Raw genomic sequence first — 20,828 nt, forward strand, 5'->3', positions numbered from 1 at the left:
ATCTATACTCTTTTGTCTCTCTAATAAAGTGGTGACACATTACTCTAACATTAAATCCCATCTCACTCTCAATTTTTCAACTTATCACGGTTTCTTCCATGATGAAATTTAATCATGATATTTTGTTAGATTGATTTCTTGAATTTACAACTTTTGAGGGCGAAAATTTGTTGCGATTAACCGAAGTTTGTTGCAATTAACCAGTGACTTTTATATAGAATTAATTCAGTTTCTTGGGAAATGTTGCGATTAACCGAGTTGCGATTATCCGGAGTGGACTGTATATATATATATATATATATATATATATATATATATATATATATATATATATATATATATATATATATATATATATATATATATATATGATGATTGTTTTGATAATTGCTTTAAGTTTAGTATTCCTGACAATTAAATGACTTCACACTAGCTTTAAGGGTGAACCTATTTCCTTCTGAGTGGAATTCCTGGCCTCCCATAGTGGGCAGGGAGATACTTTCTATGTCTTCTATCCCTCTATATCTGTTTTCCAACATGCTTTCTGTCTTTGTATTGAAATGAGATTACTTGGTTTTGTCCCGGCCCTGGCCGGATACCCTGGCTGAGAGGGAAACAGTCGAATGTATAGTTTTGGGAGATGATATTTTTTCCTTGTAAATCATCTCTCTGTTATGCACTGTATTATGTTTTGTATACATATTATAAATGATTTTTAAACATTTGAGTGTATTCCTGCTACTGCGAGTAGGGACCTGTGCTTATGTCTGGATGAGACTTTTAGGTGATCTCAAACTAAGTACTTTGATAGTGTGCACTTGGAATTTACATCTGTTTCCTATTTGAACCAATTCCCTTTGTCTTTCCTTTTCTTGGATGCTTTAATTGTAATTCTAGAACTTTTTACTTTCCCATTTTCTTCATTTTTACTGGCACTCATATGACCTTAATGTGTTGCAAGCGCCCTAAAACCCTTAAAAACAAACAAACAACCTATTTCCTTTTCTGTCAATTTTCTCTTTGATGCTTTAGCAGACCTGCCTACTGTGACGAAAAATTCGTAAAATTAGGAAATTTTAGCTCCAATTTCAGAACTAAATCATTAAAACTCATTGAAAATGAAAGTTGATGCCAGACTTAAGGATTTTGAAATGTCATTAATCCTTGTAAAAGTTATTGGTTGATTTTTTAAAGTTAGATAATTGCAACTACAACTTTTATCTCTTAAAAATTACAAGTTTTTAGATTTTTAAGTAAGCAGGTCTGCTTTAGCGAGACTTAAATCCTTCGACAATCCTAGCATTTTCCTTTTGTTTGGTACTGAAATGATCTAAAAGTGACTCATTACCAAACACAGTGAAACCGTTAGAATAACACACAAATTATTTATTAATTTTGACAGGAAGTCTGTCACTATGTTATAACGGGACTTATAATTTGTCTCACTTGAAAGCCATAATTGTATTTATCTAGGTTATATTTTTGTTGCATATTGCTGTGTGGAATTCCTGGCCTCCCATAGTGGGCAGGGTGGCACTTACTGTGTCTTCTATCCCCTTATGGCTGTTTTTCAATTTGCTTTCTGTCTTTTTCTTGGAATTGTCATGTTCTTTATTTTACATGATTAACAAATTTGAACAAGATGTAGTTCGATTTCACAATGATACTTTATTCTTTGACTTTTACATAGGCTGTCTATTTTGGGAACCGGGAACGGATCCTAGTTTCGCTTTCGTACGGGACAATAACAATAACATCTTCCATACACTAATTTGGTATATCTAATTATTATCGTGAATGCTTACATTTTTCAGGTATAGGAATTATATGACATCCCTCTTCTTTAAGATAAAGATTCACATTTACTATAACTCAGAGTAGGCTTTAATCTAAGCTGCTCTTAACAACAACATACAGTTATAGCTGTGCACACATACTGATCCATATTTTCATTCTCGATAATGAAAAAAAAATATAATTATTTGACTTAGTATGGCTAACAATATTAATGACTTATCTCTATTCTATTTAATTATTCTCGACAGTAAATTAGGTATATAATCCATATATTGTTTCTGGTTGGTAGTCCGGTAATCAAAAATGTTTCTGGTAACTGGTAGGTAATCCATTCGAAAAGGTTTGTGTTTGTTGTCTAACTAACCACAATCTATGAAATATATACAGCTACTGCACATATGCATAGCTCTAGCAGCTTTAACTAGTGTCTAATGGACCTAGTGTGTTTTTTTTTTTTTTGCAAATTGGGTGTGGACGTTGATTTTATTTCATTTTCCTTAACAATGGCCATGCCTATGATGTGTATTTTGAAGGTTTTATAACAGTACGTCCACTTCTAGTAGTGTATGGATGTGGTTTAATGGGGTGTTCCTGTGGAGACACGTTGTCTCCACGAACAGGCGTGCGTTCGTGCACTGGCTGTTCTCGCGAAGGTGAGCATGGGGGCTCGACCATCGCATTTGGAGGTTTCTCATGTAGTTTGCCTTGTGGGTCGTTGAGAGGCATATTGTTACCGTTCGTTTTTGGCTTGTTGAAGAATGGAACGTCTCTAAGCTGGTTTCTGTTTCGACGAATATTTTGTCCAGTGTTTGATTGGACAATGTATGATCTGGGGTGTTTATGTTTGTGTACTATCTTCCCCAGTATCCATCTCTTTGTGGATTGGTCTTGGTAAACAATCGGTTGTTCGTTGTCGAGAGCTGTTAATGGGCGTGCAGCTCTATTGTAGTAGTGAGCTTGTTGTTGTTGCCTTTGTTCCAGTGCTTTGGTTGTGGAATTGAAGTTGTTTGGTTTTGTTGGTCGTCGTGGAAGACCATCACTCAGGGTTTGATTGAGTAGAGTTTGTGCGGGCGATGGAGTGTTATTATCGATAGGGGTATTGCGTAGTGCAATCATTGACAGATATGGGTCTGAGTTTGATTCCATAGCTTTCAGTAAAGTTCTTTTTACAATCTTTACTTGACTCTCGATGAACCCATTACTTCGTGGGTAGTGTGGGGAGCTTGTTTCGTGTCGGATGTTATAGCTGTTGATTAGGTCTTTGTATGCGTTGCCGATGAAGTGAGGGCCATTGTCTGATCGGATGACGGCTGGTATTCCATGTTCGCTAATTATCTGCTTTGTGAGAGTTGCCACCTTTTGGCTCGTGCTTTGGCCTCTGGGTATTTTCCTAACAAAGGGAAATTTGGAGAAGTAGTCAGACACCAGTAAGTATTCTTCCCCTTTCAGGTAGAATAAGTCTGTTCCTATGGTGTGCCATGGCCCTGGGGTATTTCAGTCTGTACCAGGGGTTCTTTTTGTTGGGCTGGTTGGAGGGATTGGCAGGTGTTGCATGCCTTGGTGATCTCTTCGATATCTCGGTTGATGTTTCTCCAGTAGACTGAGTCCCAGCGCGCAGTTTTGTCTTCTCAATTCCGAGATGTGGTTCATGCAGTTTCTGGAGTATCTCTTTTTTCATGGATGTGGGTATGATTACTCTGCGATTTTTCATGAGGATCCCCTCTTCCAGACCGATCTCGTCGCGGTAATTCCAGTAAGGTTTAGTGAGAACGGAGGTCTCATGTATTTTCTCTGGCCATCCAGTGAAGACGATCTCCTTGAGCGCATTCAGCTCATGGTCCTTGGCTGTCTCCTCCCGGATTCTCTGCAAGATGTTTTTGCTGAATGGAGGCATTACTTCGTGGATTTTTACATCCATGTCTTTAATTTGATCATTTTTCTCTGGTGACAGCCTGGATAAAGCATCTGCAATTTGCATGTCTTTCCCGGGGATGTAGATGAGGTTAAGATCATATGGCTGTATCCTTAACAGCATGCGTTGTAGTCTAGGGGGTGCTGCTTTCAGGTGCTTTAATTGGATCGTTGTGAGTGGCTTATGGTCAGTTTCAACAGTAAATTGTTGTCCATATACGTACGTGTGAAACCGTTCACACCCGTAAACAACTGCGAGTAGCTCTCTCTCTCTATGTTCGCGTACCTTGTCTCTTCGTCTGTTAATGCTTTGCTGGCGAAGGCGACTGGCTGGCCATCTTGTAGGAGTGTGGCACCCAGTCCCTTCAGTGAGCTGTCGACCTGTAATGTTATCGGCTTTTTACTGTCGAAATATGCCAGTGTTGTGTGACTTGAAATTGCTTCTTTGATTTTCCTGAAAGCGTCATCGTGGCTAGCATTCCAATCAAAGTTGTGCCCCTTTTTTATAAGATCCCTGAGGGGTGCGGTGAGGTCACTAGCTCCTTTGATGAAGGTACTCATGTATGTTGTGAGTCCAAGGAATGATTGCAGCTCCTGAGTGTTTGTCGGAGGTGCCATGTTTTGCAGTGCTGACACCTTGTCTGGATCTGGTTTTACCCCGTCTTCGGTGCATATTATTCCGTAGAATTTAATCTCTTTCTGTTTGATTTTGCATTTTTCGGGTTCAATTTGAGACCGGTTTCTTGGCATTTGTTTATCATTCCCTTCAGGTTGTCATCATGTTCTGTTTCTGTCTTCCCGCAAACAACGATGTCATCTGAAATTCCGACAACTCCGGGGCAGCCTTCGAACGTCTGGTCGATTTTCATTTGGAAGATATCCTGACTCATCTTTAAACCGAAAGGACATCGTAAGAAACGATATCTGCCGAAAGGAGTGTTAAAGGTGGTGAGGTAGCTGGATTCTTCTTCGAGTTCAATATTCCAATACCGCATTTTGCGTCGAGAATCGAGAAATATTTTGCCCCGGACAGTTTCGGTAGGATCTCTTCGAGTGTTGGGGTGACATAATGTTCTCTTCTTATCGCTTTATTGAGGTCCTTTGGGTCCAGGCATAATCTCAACCTGCCGTTGCTTTTCTCCCGGTATACAAGACTGTTGACCCATTTTGTTGGTTCACCTTCACGTACTTTGGTAATTATTTCATTTTCGCACATTTCATCCAATTCCTTCTTTATTTTGTCTTTTAGCGTGATGGGTACTTTTCTTTGAGCATGTATCACCGGAGGGACATTTGGATCGACGTGTATCTTATATTTCCCCTCGAATTTGCCAATACCATCGAAAGTTTCTGGAAAGTTCTGGATCAGATTTTCTTTGGAGTCTGTTTTATTTTCCTGTATCTGGCAGTTTAGAGTAACAAGATTCAATTTCTCTGCTGATGGTAACCCCATTATTGCTGCTCCTTCGTCTTCTGTGACATAGAATGTTGATGAATGCTTTATTTTGTTGTACTGACATTCAATTTGTCATGTTCCAAACTGTCTGATCTTATGGCCACCATAGCCAGTCAATATTTTGTGAGATGGAGTGAGTGAGGTTGGTTTCCCATCTTTGTCGATGTCGTCGGGGAACATTTGTTTGAAAAGTCTCAAGGGCAGTGCATTTCCTTGAGTGCCTGTGTCTACCTTGACTTTGAGTGTAGTTTTTGTTGTCTTGTATTGGGGCAAGTCGATTTGTATATATGCGAATGCTTCATCCCTCTTCTTTTTAGTTGAGTCTATTGTCTGGAATTCGATGCAATCGAACATTACTTCTTCACCAGAATCGGACTGCTCACGAACTTCGTGTACGGATTTTGATTTTGTTTGGTTGTATTTTAGCTTCCTGCAGACTTTGGCAAAATGGTTCAGTTTTTTGCAGTAGTTGCATGTTTTGTTTCGAGCAGGGCATTTCGTCGGATGGTGAGCCGTGCCACCACAGTTGAGGCAGTGAGAGAAGTTTGGTTTGGTACCTTTTCGGTGTCCGACAGGACGGTGTCCTGAGTCTTTTCTGAAGGTATTTATATCAACATGATTGACTTGCGGCACGTTTTGAATGCTAGATAACTGATGACCTGTTGCCTCAATTGATCGAGCTATGTCTAACGCTTTGTCCAGTTGAATGTCCTCATCTTGGAGCAACCGTTCACGTATTTTGTCGTTTTTCGTCCCGAATATGATTCTATCTCGGATGAGGGAGTTTTTTATTTCGCCATAATCACATTCCTTTGCGGTCACTCGGTGTATTGGATTCCTGCCTCTCATAGTTTGCAGGGAGGTCACTTTCTGTGTCTTATATCCCACTGTATCTATTTTCTGAGTTGCTTTCTGTCTTTGTCTTGGAATGGGATTACTTAGTTTTGTTCTCACTCTTGTCTGAGTCCTGGGTGGGGTTCCTGACCTCCCATTGTGGGCAGGGAGGTACTTACTGCGTCTTCTATCCCCCTATATCTGTTTTCCAACTTGCTTTCGGTTTTTGTCTTGGAATGAGATTACTTGTGTTTTTCCTGGTCCTGGCTGAGAGGGAAACAGTCATATGTAGAGTTAGTTTTGGGAGATGAACAGATCTCTGTTATGCACTGTATTATGTTTTCTTTATGTTATATATGATTTGTAAAACTTTTGAGTGTATTCCTCTTAGTGGGGACCTGTGCTTGTGACTGGATAAGACTATCAGGTGATCTCAAACTAAGTATTTCGATAGTTTGCTCTTGGAATCTACATATGTTTCCTATTTGAACAAATTCTCCTTTTTCTTACCTTATCGTGGGTGCTTTAATTGTAATTCTAGAACTTTTTACCATCCCACTTTCTTCCTTTTTACTGGCACTGATATGACCTTAATGTGTTGCAAGTGCCGTAGAACCCTAAAAAACATAAAAACAAAGCATTGTCTGAGTCCTTGGCTAAGAGAGAAACGAGTCAAATATAGTGTTTGTTTTGGGAGGTGATATTTTTTCCCCCTTGTAAATTATGTACTGTCATATTTTTATTTTGAATATGTAATGATCTGTAAATGTAAACATTTAAGTGTATATCTCTTGGTTGGATCCTGTGATTGTGATTCTTGATTAGAGATTTAGGTGATCTCAAACTAAGCACACTGATAAGATGCTCTTTGAATCTTCATCTGTTCCCTATATATTAAATAATTCCCCTTTGTCTTACTTTTTCTCTTGTTCTTTTTAATTGTAAATCTCGACTTGTTTGACTATCCCATCCTGGGTGGGGATCCTGACCTCCCATAGCGGGCAGGGAGGTACATACTGTGTCTTCTATCCCCTTATATCTGTTTTCCAACATGCTTTCTGTCTTTGTCTCTGAATGAGATTACTTGGTTTTGTCCTGGCACTGGCCGGAGTAGGCCTAGCTGGGAGGGAAACAGTCAAATGCATAGTTATTGTTTTTTGTAAATCCTCTCTCTGTTATGGATTATTATTATTTTGGATGTATAATGTAAGCATTTGAGTGTGTTCCTCTTTGTTGGATTTTGTGCTTGTGTCTGGATGAGACTTGTAAGTGATTTCAAACTGAGTACATTGGTGGTATGCTCTTGGAATCTACATCTGATCCTTATTTGTTCCCAGTTCCCCTTTGTCTTACTTTTTCATGGGTGCTTTAATTGTAATTCTAGAACTTTTTACTATCCCATTTTCTTCCTTTTTACTGGCGCTGATATAACCTAAATGTGTTGCAAGCACCGTAAAACCCTTAAAAACAAAAAACAAAACGACTATCCCATTTTCTTCCTTTTTTACTGGTGTTTAAATTACCTATAAATGCTTTGCAAGGGCCGTAAAACACTTTAAAACAAAAATAAAGAAACTGATGCGGAAATTATGACCTTACAGTTCTACAAGCACTGTAAAACTAAAACCACAAAAAAACTTTTTTTTTAAAAATGTTGTTTTGCCTCTGCTCTGCATGGGTCCTTTTTTTTTTTTTTCTTTCTCCAAATTCTGAGCATAGAATAATAGCAAAAATCACTACAGAGGTTAGTTAAAACACAATGTCAGCAACAGAACAGAATGTTATATAAATTACACCGTTTATTGATTACAAAATAACTCCTGACATTTTTCAATCGAATCATTCATTAAGCTAAATCTACTGCAGTGTATACGTATGTATATCATTATTGGTACTTTTAAAAAACATGTTGTTGGGAGGAATGGTAGCATTAATAACAATTGTTTGATACATCATTTTAATTATTGTTAGCATCAGAAATAGAGCTGTCACTTTGATTTTTTATATAAAATGGCCAAACTGGTAATATAACAAGATAATGGCCATGATGATAAACATGATATGATTAATAATAACAATAATAATAATAATAATAATAATAATAATAATAATAATAATAAAATCCCTCATAAGATTAAAAAAACAAAAACAGTTGCAATAGTCATAGTAGTAAAACTCTCTACTCGTTTGCATAGTCCATGAGAAAAAAGTGATAATAACCATAATAATGATGATGATGAGTCTTAGGTTTATGTATTTTTCTCCAGTTTATTTGGGGTTTTTTTTTTCCGATGACAAAAACTAACACTAACTGTTACGTAGTGACTAAAGCTTCTTTCTATGCAAGAGCTCATGAGATCAATATTAAACAAATGGAAAATTTATATATATATATATATATATATATATATATATATATATATATATATATATATATATATTTATATATATATCAAATCCACTAAACATGCCTGAAGTGCTTTATACAAGGGGTCCTTCGCCAACAGCAACTCTTTACTTGTAGGACGAGACATGACGCCTGCTAGGTTATAGTACCATTTATTTTTTCTGACAAGTCAATTCTGCTAACGGCCTGGTACTCATATTACACCCGAGTGCAGTGGGAGAATGTGAGTATAGAGCCTTTTCCAAGGACTCAACTAATCGGCTGTCCAGAGCGGGACTCGAACCCTGGACTTCTTTATCCGAAGGCCGCACACGATGATGATGGTGATAATGATAATGATGATGACAATGATGTTGACGTATGGGAAGACTGGGAGAAAAGGAAGGTAAAAAAATGACAAAAGCAAGCATATCAATTTACTGAAAAGGAATATTCAAGCGAGAAGTGATGAAGTGGTAAAGAATAATAAGAAGAAGAACATCTTAAAAATGTCTCGGACTACTAAAAATAAATGACAACTGGTATTATGTCACAATGAGCTGGACTATGAAAATTGAGTTAAATTTTGTTTTTTAATGATCGGAATAAGACAATTTATGTTTTTGAAAAATAACGTTTGAACAATAAGCTGTTTCAAACTCAATGCAGCTTAAGCGGCCATTTTGTCGAACAAAAGCATACAGAAACTCGCTGTTCCCACGTATCGGCGGGGCTTGGATTCACTTGCCAAACACCCTCGCTTCGACCACCACTTGTGAATCTTTTAAATAATAATAATAATAGACTCTTATAGAGCGCACGGTATCCTCAACAATGAGGCTCTTGGCAGTTTAAAAATTACATCAACACAAAAACAATATTTAAAGTACATGACAACAAAAAACAAATGTATTCAAGGATTTCTTGAAAACAGATCTAATTTTTCAGCTCTTGGGCAGTGGAATTAAAGCTTTGTTTTTCTGAGAATACTGGACACATCATCATAATAACAATGCTCATCACTGAGATACAGAAGAAGAAAAAATCGCTTTACTCAAATGATGGCATTTATTATAACTCAGATTTTGAAATGTACACGTAAATAGGCTGATTTTAAGCATCGGATGCAACCGGACATAATACTGTTTAGTCTTGATCTTGATTGGTCACATATGTGTATTTTTAAAAAAGAAAATAATATAATATATTAATGAAGCATTTCAAAATATATTATTAATATTAAGTCGATTTTCACTCAAACATTTTTTTGAGATATTTGTTCCATAAGCTAATATGAAACATAAATTTTATGATAAATTGTGAAATGTCAATTGATACAAAAATTTCTTTAAATTTGATTAAAAATTGAGGATTAAAAACCATTACATAATAGGTTGAAAAAAAAAAATTAGATCTCAGGGGAAATAATCCTGAATATTTAAAAATTGGAAAAAGCAAGATAACAATAAGTCTTGGAGAACCACTCTTAAAGTATTTTTAAAATGCATTCACTCTTCCTCCTTAAAAACCATATTGTTTGAAAACATGACCCCTATAAACGCTGAAAAATGCCTTTGCCATTCATTGGGATGAAATTTGATCGAGATAAAATAATCAGTCATCTGCATATTTACAAAACACCTTTCTTACATTTTGTTCAGAAAACTTTTGCTTATAAAATAGTCATTAGCTTTTACAACGCCATCCTCTTATTCATCTTTTGTGTCTCATTCATTGTGTCCTGTTGACAAAGGGGAAACCCAGAACGCTCACATCATCTGTCTGCCTGTCTTCATAATTAAATTGAAGCTTCTATTTCTTCTAACATCTTTGAAGTCTTTAAGAGTTTTTGACAAATTTTCATTTTAATCGATCGATATATGAATTCATTTTCTGATCAAATGTAAAATTTTGCATGTTTGTCTATAGATAGTATGCAGATGACGTCACTCAGACCTTTGTTATTGTTTTTGCCATCCGCGTTTGTGAGTTGTTCCCACTAAACTGTATTAACCAGACTATAAAAGTTCATGGTTACACAGAGTTTGTGTGTTGGTCCGTTATACTTCCGGATGGCAATGTTGTGAACTCATTGGCCAAGCGCATTCTATCTATATGTAAGTGTGTGCTGGAGAACTTTTGTCGAGAGTTTATTGGACTCTTGTTGTAATTTTATATATAGGTATGTACATCTTTTGATTACGCTTCAACCATATTCAAATGTTATTTTTAAGCCCTTTCTAACACGTTAGACCTTTCAAGTAGGAACTTTTACTATTGTTTTTCCCCAACAAGACAATAGGTCTTTCTGAATTCAGGTTGGCTGAGAAAGGATTTTGAGTCTGAAACGATCCTGTAAATGATTTCTTAAAGCTCTTGCATTCATTTTTTGTTCCAATACTTTGTCATAAAAAAGGCTGTTTTTTTATTTGTATGGGTTTGTAGACCACAAAAAATCGAAACACAGAAAGAGTCTTGAGAGACATTTCATATACCAGTCAGCCTTCGGTGTTTTGTATATATTTATACAAGCATTCATTTGATCTTTTTACTCACAAGGCTGGTTTTTTAATAAACCGCATGAACATTCACCAGTTGGCATCTTTGTTGGACGGAGGTCATTGTTCAACAAAACAAACAAATGAAAATGATACACAATTACTCCCCAAAACACATAGTCATAGTCATAGCGGCCAACTTTTCAAAGAGCTAAAAAAATGGGACACCCGAACACAAAATATTGTCATGACCCAGACTAGTAGTAAGTTTGGACTATTATATACAATATAATCTAAATTTAAATCTTTTTTTCTGATTCTTGTTTTAGTTTGCTAGTCAAAAAAGCATAAACCCTGGGATATTCTAGGGTCATTTCCATACATATAAACAGTCAAATTTTAAAAAAAGTTGTTCTCAGATTGTCAAATCTGGACAGTCCAATTTTTATCTGGACAGTTAGCCGCTATGCATAATCAATCTGCTAAAAACGTAAAATAAAAATAAGAATTGTATAATTATTTATTAAATGTAGGTCGGAGTGGTACAAAATTTAAAATACATAAAGTTTTTTTGATTAGAGTTTTATAATAACAATGAAAATACAAATTTCTATCGTATGTACATGCAAATGTTATAATCAAAAAAAAATATTGTGCTCACAATTTCGAATATTATGACCTTATATTTTCAAGTTTGATTTCCATTTTCTTTTCAATCCAACATTCAGTACAGATGATGCATATAAAAATGTTAATTTCGTATTTAATAGTCAATTTTGTTAATTGATTTATTTTAAGACAATACCTACGCATTATAGTTCATTGTTGTTGGAACTACAGAAATAATTGTAAAAAACAATTCAAGCTATTTCCTGGATTTGAGCACTGGAGTATAAAATCCAAAAGATGAAGTAAATTAATTTTTATGGTGTGCTGTTTTATTTGTTTTGTTTTTTTGTTTTTATTTTGTTTTGTTTTGTTATATTTTAGTTTTGTTTTTGTATTTTTATTTTGAATAAACTAAAAACTATAATCTTACAAAAGTGAGTTGTGAGCACAATATTTCTCAGTTTATATTAATATTATTAGTGCAATGTGCCATTAAAAATGCGTCAGATTTACAGAAAAGAAATTAATATAAATAAATAAATAGTAATAAATAAAACGTAAATTGTAAATAGGAAAACATTTTGCTGGGATCTTTTTATTAAGAAAACTAAATATATAGCGTCTTCCAATAAAACAGATTTGCTGTAATATTGTTCTCTCTCTCTCTCTCTCTCTCTCTCTCTCTCTCTCTCTCTCTCTCTCTCTCTCTCTCCCTCTCTCTCTCTCTCTCTCTCCTCTCTCTCTCTCTCTCTCTCTCTCTCTCTCTCTCTCTCTCTCTCTCTCTCTCTCTCTCTCTCTCTCTCTCTCTCCTCTCTCTCTCTCTCTCTCTCTCTCTCTCTCTCTCTCTCTCTCTCTCTCTCTCTCTCCTCTCTCTCTCTCTCTCTCTCTCTCTCTTCTCTCCTCTCTCTCTCTCTCTCTCTCTCTCTCTCTTCTCTTCTCTCTCTCTCTCTCTCTCTCTCTCTCTCTCTCTCTCTCTCTCTCCTCTCTTCTCTCTCTCTCTCTCTCTCTCTCTTCTCTCTCTCCCCTCTCTCTCTCTCCTCTCTCTCTTCTCTCTCTCTCTCTCTCTCTCTCTCTCTCTCTCTCTCTCTCTCTCTCTCTCTCTCTCTCTTCTTTTTCTCTCTCTCTCTCTCCTCTCTCTCTCTCTCTTCTCTCTCTCTCTTCTCTCTCTCTCTCTCTCTCTCTCTCTCTCTCTCTCTCTCTCTCTCTCTCTCTCTCTCTCTCTCCTCTCTCTCTCTCTCTCTCTCTCTCTCTCTCTCTCTCTCTCTCTCTCTCTCTCTCTCTCCTCTCTCTCCTCCTCTCTCTTCTCTCTCTCTCTCTTACGGCAACAACAAAATGATCACAGATAAATATATTGTTAAATATAATAGACTTCAACTTTTATAACAACAAAATATATTCGTAACAATCAATGGTTATTATCTCTAAGAAATTTTACTTAATGTTTCAATTATAGTAAATCCTGACGTTTACACATATTATAATTATATGCAAATAAGTGCACGTCGGTAAATCCCAATTACACCGCCGTCATATTTGGCACAAGGGCATATAAACATTATATTTAACGCGACTACAACACACAACACATTGTTATCTTTATCTTGTCCTCAAACGCAGGAGAGTGATCTTAAATAAGATAAGATTTTTTAGGACTGTGTTCGAAGTTTATCTTAAGCGAAAGTTGCATATAATGGAATTCGCATTAAAATAGTTTTCTTAAACCAGAGCTGCTACCCGAACATTTAAACTTTCGTAATTTTTAGAAGATAAAAATTGTAGTTGCTATTGTTAATTTGAAAACTAAACAATTTACCCTCACAGGGATTAAATAGCACTTAATAAGCCTTACAGTTTGGAATCAATTTTCCTTTTCAATCAGTTTGAATGACTTACTGATGCTCATAAAGTTCTGAAATTGTATCCAAACTCCACGAATTTTTTTGCTAATAATAGGCAAGTCTGTCTTAGACGGATTTTGATGGGAGTCTGTGCTAGTCATTCATTAATTTGTGATTAACGAGATTGGTGGTAAAACTGTGGGAGGCAGCTGTAGCAAAGTTTATGAGGACCACGTGGTGGTAAAACTGTGGGAGGCAGCTATAGCAAAGTTTATGAGGACCACGTGGTGGTAAAACTGTGGGAGGCAGCTATAGCAAAGTTTATGAGGACCACGTGGTGGTAAAAACTGTGGGAGGCAGCTATAGCAAAGTTTATGAGGACCACGTGGTGGTAAAACTGTGGGAGGCAGCTATAGCAAAGTTTATGAGGACCACGTGGTGGTAAAACTGTGGGAGGCAGCTGTAGCAAAGTTTATGAGGACCACTTCCGGGTCATCATGACTTGTCAGTTGTGACATTCTGCCTCAGTTTTTTTTAAAAAAGCAAATAGAAATACATACGGTTATACCGTCTTATAGATAAATAAATATATTCATCTACATTGAGCAATTTCTCGGCTTCACCAAGCTCAATAAGCTTCACAATATGTCTTTTTTGTATCTTTATCACAAATAAAATGAACTATTTTCCATAATGAACTATTTTCCAAGGTTCTTAGGAGTTGGTTAGGTATTGAGATGGGGTATTTTTGTATTTTTATTTCATTTTAAATGTAATTTAATTAATTTTTTTTTGGTAGTCATTATTAAATCCAGGGAATTCTTACAAAATGATCACTTTTCATTCTGACTTGTGATGCAAAAATATTTTAACCTTACCCCCACCCCCACCCCACAAATCAGGTTTGAAATATGTACTGGGTCAACGGTAAAGAAGGATTCAGTAAGAATGCAAATACTCAAATGGCGCCTCTCACTTTCACCTACATTCGCACGGAGAATGAATGAAGCTCTGTGAAGCATATTCAGCACGGAAGCATGTGAAAATGCACTAGATATATATATATATATATATATATATATATATATATATATATATATATATATATATATATATATATTACACCGGTTTAAATTCAACGTTGTTACTTTGTAGAGAAATGATCACTTAAGATGCCTTGAAGAACGAGTGGTTTTTCCCAATATCGATATTCATAGATATAATATTTCATACTACTGTATATATATATATATATATATATATTATATATATATATATATATATATATATATATATATATATATATATATACAGTAGTATGAAATATTATATCTATGAATATCGATATTGGGAAAAACCACTCGTTCTTCAAGGCATCTTAAGTGATCATTTCTCTACAAAGTAACAACGTTGAATTTAAACCGGTGTACATATAACGCTAAGGCATATTTCTTTATTTTTACCTTTTCCCCCCTCTCCATTTCGTTCCATTTTCAAGTAAGGTCAACTATTTCCGCTGGTCTACTTGTATTTTTCTGTGTGTCAGGTCAAACTCATTCTATCTACATTCCAATTGGTTTTATGAATTCGCATTTTTCAGAATCTTTGTCTTTATCAAACTATTTCTAAAGTCTAGTATTTGCCCGTAATAAATGTTTGTATCGATCCCATTCCTTTAACAAACCAATCGCACTTTAAAAGTCAGTTATAACAACGAGTATAAGATCATTGGTTATAACTATTAATATAATTCACATTTTTCAGCCAACCAAAAGGCAGTGCTCAGTAATTACCAAGGGAAGTAACTGGTAAAATAACGATTTCACAGATCTGGTTCCCACGATTGTCGCCCTTAGCTTATCAATCAAAACTGCTTTGCATTCATATTATATAAAGTAAAGTAATGACTTGCCTATACTATGTAACGAAAAAAGTTCCCGCTATCCCAAAGAGTTTGTTATTTATCGGAGTGTATTAAATGGTAGATTGGTAAAGGAAGAAATTAAACCAAGTCTTTACTGACCCCCCCCCCCCCCCCCCCCCCCAAATCACCTCCCTTTAGACTTATAAGCTAATCTACACTTCTTCGTAGAGAGGAATGCGGTTTCCATTCATGTTGGAATACACATTGGTCACTTCAACTTCCTCTTCCGGCTTACTGTTGGTAAGGTGAGTCTCATCATCCTGTCTCCTCCTCCTCTTCTTCTTCCTTGTACGCCTCCTCTCCTCTCTGAAACGCGGAGACGGAAAATTAAAAAAAAAAAAAAACAACTCATAATACATGTATAAAATGAATGAAAGAATGGATCTACACATCTGTGGAGTTAGGTTAAGATAAGCTCGCTTGCGATAAAATCTCTTAAAATAAACGGAGTCTCTACGTACACGGTAACTTTAGGCAGTTTAATGAGCAGCAGTAGTGGGAGTCAAATTGTGAACCAACTCGCCCATAAGAGGTCCATCCATTGCTTGTATTGTAGCGGCAAACCAGTTACCGGAGTTACCGTGTACTGAGGCTAGATACCCGGTTACCGTGTACGTAGACACTGCCTAAAATAAAACTTTTCGTCGGTCCCGCTTTTTTTTTTTTTTTTTTTTTTTTGTCTTCTTTCTTTTCATTATGCAGGCCAACTAAATCAAAATAAGGTCAAAGTTAACGGTTCTCTTCCACAGTTGCCTTCTTTTCCCACATCAATGCGCCAACAAAGGTACGGTAGTCTACCAAATGGCAAGTCTATGCACGCACCCATTTTCATGGACAGGGGAGGCTAATGGCTCATTCATTTTTACTTGAAATGCTTAAGATTTTCTTATATTAAAAAAAAAATTGGTCCCAATGTGTTTACTATAAGCGGACTTTACTATAGCATTTCTGCTTCATTTAATTTATTAATTTATACCCTGTCCTTTTTCACGTTATTCATCACATATTGTAACCACTGATTTCTACTTCTACGGAATCGAATGGGCTATTATGGGTAAGGTGTGTTCATTTTGTCACCCATCCAGCCAATGACATGAATAATGCCGCTTGACTTTAGTCCTATTCGAAGCTCATTTAGTTCAGATGAATCAAGTAAGTAGCTCAGTTGATAATTAGTAGGGCTAGCAAAAACCATCAGGTTTCGTTCCAACTTCCAGTCAAAATTTATATTATGACGGTTTTGACACGAAAGTGCTGGCTGATGTGGTGTTGCAGTATGATCTTAGACTTGCCAAAAGAGCTGGATTAGGTCTTAGGGTTCGAGCCTGTATTTTGACACCTCGGCCATATATGCCCTCTAGAAATATAATTTTTACACAAGTTTCTTCTGCCACACAGCAGTGATTAGGTAGCTGAGAAAGTACTTTGAGATAAACTAGCGTCCACCAGAACAGATAAACAATCTTATTGTCCGTTTAACAAACAAAAAACGGGGACAAACACCCTGCAAGGCAATGAATTACCCCTGTATATAATGTTTTCTACTTAAAGATCCCAATAGGTAGCCCAATGTTTGGAGCAATCGACTTAAACTCAAACTCATAAGGTAAAGGATCGGTTTTAATCCTAGATAGGTGGAGTACATTGTTTTCAGGCCTGTAAATCTTCCGTCTATTGTCGGATTTCCGACAGTACGATTTTGCTCTATAAGTGCTACAAATAAAAAGATAATAGTAAAAATAAAATTCGTAACCCCAAAGAACAGAACCAATAAAAAAGAAAATAAAAGACTTTTATTTCGTTCCTCGAAAAAATTAGATTTTATTCCGTTTCAAATGCCGACTTAAAAAAAATAACAAAACAAAAAAAAAAAAAACTTCAAAACATGCCGTCTATCAGTTAGCTATAATAATATTATCATGCCATCTCGCTCCGCGAGACGTGTATGTATTCACTGCCTGGCTACTGTGCGAGAGAGAGGTTGCGAAGTTCGCGCCAGTCGTCTTCACACACACATACCTAGTCAGTAAATAACGCACACACAGAAGTGTGTCGAACCGGACCGGAAGGTTTCTCTCTATTTTGCTACCGACACACATGCATATCTCCGGTTCTTATTTCTCAGTCTCTATATTTCTTTGGTTCCGTCCTGATGTGAGACGGAAAAAAAATAATGCGAAATAATTATTTTTCTTCGAAATATATATTCTTCTTCGAAAGCTCTCACACCACCGCACCACCTCCTCCTCCTCTTCTTCTTCTTCTTCTTCTTCTTCTTCTTCTTCTTCTTCTTCTTCTTCTTCTTCTTCTTCTTCTTCTTCTTCTTCTTCTTCTTCTTCTTCTTCCATAAGAATTAATCCAAATAAACGAAAGAATCAGCGTAAACATTTAACACAAACAGGCAAATTCCCGTGTCGAGCATTAGACGTTTAGATACACATCCTTCAAAAGGGTAGGAATTGTTCTCTTCCTTTCATTTTACAACTAACTCAGACCTAGGACCTTAATTGGGCTTTTTTTTTTGATACCATAAAATAAGGATCTCGTTATAAGTAAGTAGGGGAAAGTGACATGATTTGACTATAGTCAATTGACGTGTCATATCTGTGTTGTTTCCATATTTTTGTCCTGTTGTGTCTATTTTCGCGTTTCAAAAAGATCCGACAATTTTTTCACCAATCATTTACAGGCCTGCTGTTTTGTACGTTTTTCTTTCTAACTCCTCCGCTCACCCAGCAGTGATTGGGTGGCTGAGTCTGCCGGCAAAGTAAACAATAATAGGGTAGCTGAGTCCGCTGGCAAAGTAAACACTAAGCTGCTAACAGTAATACCCGTGGACTGTAAAATAAAGAAAGATAAATAAAATAAAAATAATAATAACATTCCCTTTATTCATTCCCAAGTGGAGATTTGTCTTTAGGGTCTATTCCAAGGGAAGATTGGAATAACCTAGGCGTCAGCCGCAGTGCAGCGCCGCGAAGTGACATGCTCAAGGCCACACGATGAGGCGGGTAGTCGAACTCGGTACCTTTCGGGTACGAAGCGAAGACCATACCGCTGAGCCACGCTGCTCCCATAAAAGGTAGTAAATAAACAACGACAAAAAAGACAACTGAATATTATAACAACAAGAGAAGATGATATTAGACGAAAAACTTGGAGGAGGAAAACATAAGGTGTGCGAGAGAGAAGTAGCAGCAGCGGCATACCTGGGGGTATTTGTGGGCGATTCCAAATTAAGGGGAGGTAAGTGATGAGCCCTTCCTCCGCGATTTTCTGGTACAGAGCTGTAAAAGAAATTACAAAAAAATTACACAGCGAAACCATAAGGTATTATGTGTAATTATATTTATATTGGGGTGAGCAGGAATCTCAAAACGTGAAGTCAAAGTCAAGATTATAAAAACTGGGATCCCATTAGCATCAAGAGATTGACTTGTGTCCGGATGAGACTTGTAGGTGATCTTAAACTAAGTACATTGGTGGTATGCTCTTGGAATCTACATCTGATCCATGTTTATTTGTTCTCAGTTCCCCTATGTCTTACTTTTTCTTGGGTGCTTTAACTTTAATTGTAATTCTAGAACTTTTTACTATCCCATTTTCTTCTTTTTTATTGGCGCTGATATAACCTTAATGTGTTGCAAGCGCCGTAAAACCCATAAAAACAAAAACAAACAAAACAGATTGAGAGAAATCCTTTTGGAATAGGTTACACATTTCTAAAACAAAAAAAATGTACTTCTTTTATTTTGTATAACCCTCAAACTAAAAAATAAAAAAAAAGAATTAATTTGACATTTCTGTTTTATAAAACTTTTAAAAGCAATATAATGAAATGATTTATATGGCTGCTAGATCCACTCATACAAATACAAGGTAGGTTTAAGAGCGTCTGATAACCAACCTTGTTATATAGGCCTATTGTTGTCACGGAAATAGTCTCAATTGTACATTACAACAATGTGAAATTAAAAAAAAACAACTGAGTTTTTATATAGCGCAATATCTACTAAATGTGCTCAAAGCACTTTACAAGGGGTCCCTGACCAGCAGCAACACATAACATGTAGAACGAGACATGACGCCTGTCAGGCGATACTACTATTTTTTTCCGGACAGAGATAACGCTGTTGACGGCCAGGCACTCATTTTACACCTGATTACGGTGAGAGAGAATGTGAGTAAAGAGCGTTTTCCAATGACTCATCTATGCGGCGAGTGAGGCTCGAACTCAGGACTTTCTGATCCGAAAGCGAGTGTCTTTACCACTTGACCACATAGCCGCAAATCAAGCCCATAATAACGCTCGATTATCAGACCTGCCAATATGTGCATGTCACTGGAGTGGTATTTGTTTGGAGATTCGATCCCTCATCAGTGGAAGAGCACTCGCTCCACAAGCAAAGGGAACGGTATATTATGTAGTCTTGTGGTATGACACTCGCTTTCTCGGATCGGAAGGCCCGCATAGTTGAGTCAGTCCTTGGACAAGGCTCTTTATAAACAAACCTAAGTCATCTGATGTCTACAAATCGTTTTCTTAATATTTAAAAACAAAAATATTAACTCACTCAACCCTAACACCGATTATATTCGTATTTAACCCGTGTTACTTTTACGTTTGTCCCATGCATATTTATTACATTTTTCTGAGACAAATTATAGGCGTAGTATCAAAGCTAATGTTTTCAATATTTACATGTTAATGATAGTTGAATAAAACTATCTATGTACATGATCATTTCCAATACACTATTTTTTCCCCCAATTTTAAAAAAGAAGTAAAAATCTCTGGGATTGAGCGAGTTAAACATGACAATGCCTATTCACCAGTACTTATTCCACAGGCAGATCACAAACAAACATTTATATAATTCTATAACTATAATTAACCTTAGCCAAGTCGTGAAGGCTCGAATATTTGACTCCTTGGAAAAGGCTCTTTACTCACATTCTCCCACCGTGCTCAGGTTTAAAATAAGTAGGCTACCTGACCGTTAACAGTGTTGTCTCTGTAAAAAAATAAACAGGCGTCATGTCTCGTTCTATATGCTACATGTTGCTGTTGGTCAGGGACCACTAGTAAAGCCCTTTGAGCACTTTTAGTGGATATTGCGCTATATAAATGCTCTAGTTCCCCCCCCCCTCCCCAAGTTATAAAGGGAATAACTTACATGATAGGTCCAGCACCATAACGTCTAGGACTGACCACCTCGTCATCATCGTTCAGTTTGAGCTTGCCATTGGACTCTGGTGTCACCACTGGTCCGAAGTACCTGCCGAGGAAAAAAAACATTTGGAATATATACAGGGTTTCCCAAAATGTACACACATTAAAAATTATTGTAAACGTGGAATTCAATAAAAGTACCTAAATTGTTTTTCTCGTAGAGAAATATAAGTATCATTTAATTGGGTTGTTTTTTTTTCATCGCCTGTTCTCAAACTGGCGTCAATTTTCATCCCATCACTGCAGATATTGCCAAGCATTGGAATTTCACATTGTTCGCAATTCCCTTGGTATTTGGTCGCATTCATGTTTAATGATTCCTTCAATTTAGCGACTGTTGCA

General features: G+C 36.5%; 2 protein-coding genes across 3 annotated transcripts in view; one reads left to right on the plus strand and one right to left on the minus strand.

Annotated features, from left to right (window-relative positions):
* Positions 1–20,828, plus strand: part of LOC144960167 (uncharacterized) — a 289,349-nt gene that overhangs the window by 50,917 nt on the left and 217,604 nt on the right. The window lies entirely within an intron of this gene.
* The window catches only part of LOC144960164 (hemicentin-1-like), a 131,679-nt gene continuing 125,710 nt past the window's right edge, over positions 14,860–20,828 (minus strand). For both annotated transcript variants that reach the window (XM_078893174.1, XM_078893173.1), the window contains 3 exons: positions 20,431–20,532; positions 18,463–18,540; positions 14,860–15,559 (listed from right to left, as the gene is read on the minus strand). In XM_078893174.1, the coding sequence (XP_078749300.1) occupies positions 15,406–15,559; positions 18,463–18,540; positions 20,431–20,532 (334 nt within the window). In that variant the 3' untranslated portion in view covers positions 14,860–15,405. The remainder of the gene's footprint in view (positions 15,560–18,462; positions 18,541–20,430; positions 20,533–20,828) is intronic.

Source organism: Berghia stephanieae, chromosome 14, assembly GCF_034508935.2.
Source record: "Berghia stephanieae isolate SIO BIC M18660-M18661 chromosome 14, UCSD_Bste_1.3, whole genome shotgun sequence".
NCBI lineage: Eukaryota > Metazoa > Mollusca > Gastropoda > Nudibranchia > Aeolidiidae > Berghia > Berghia stephanieae.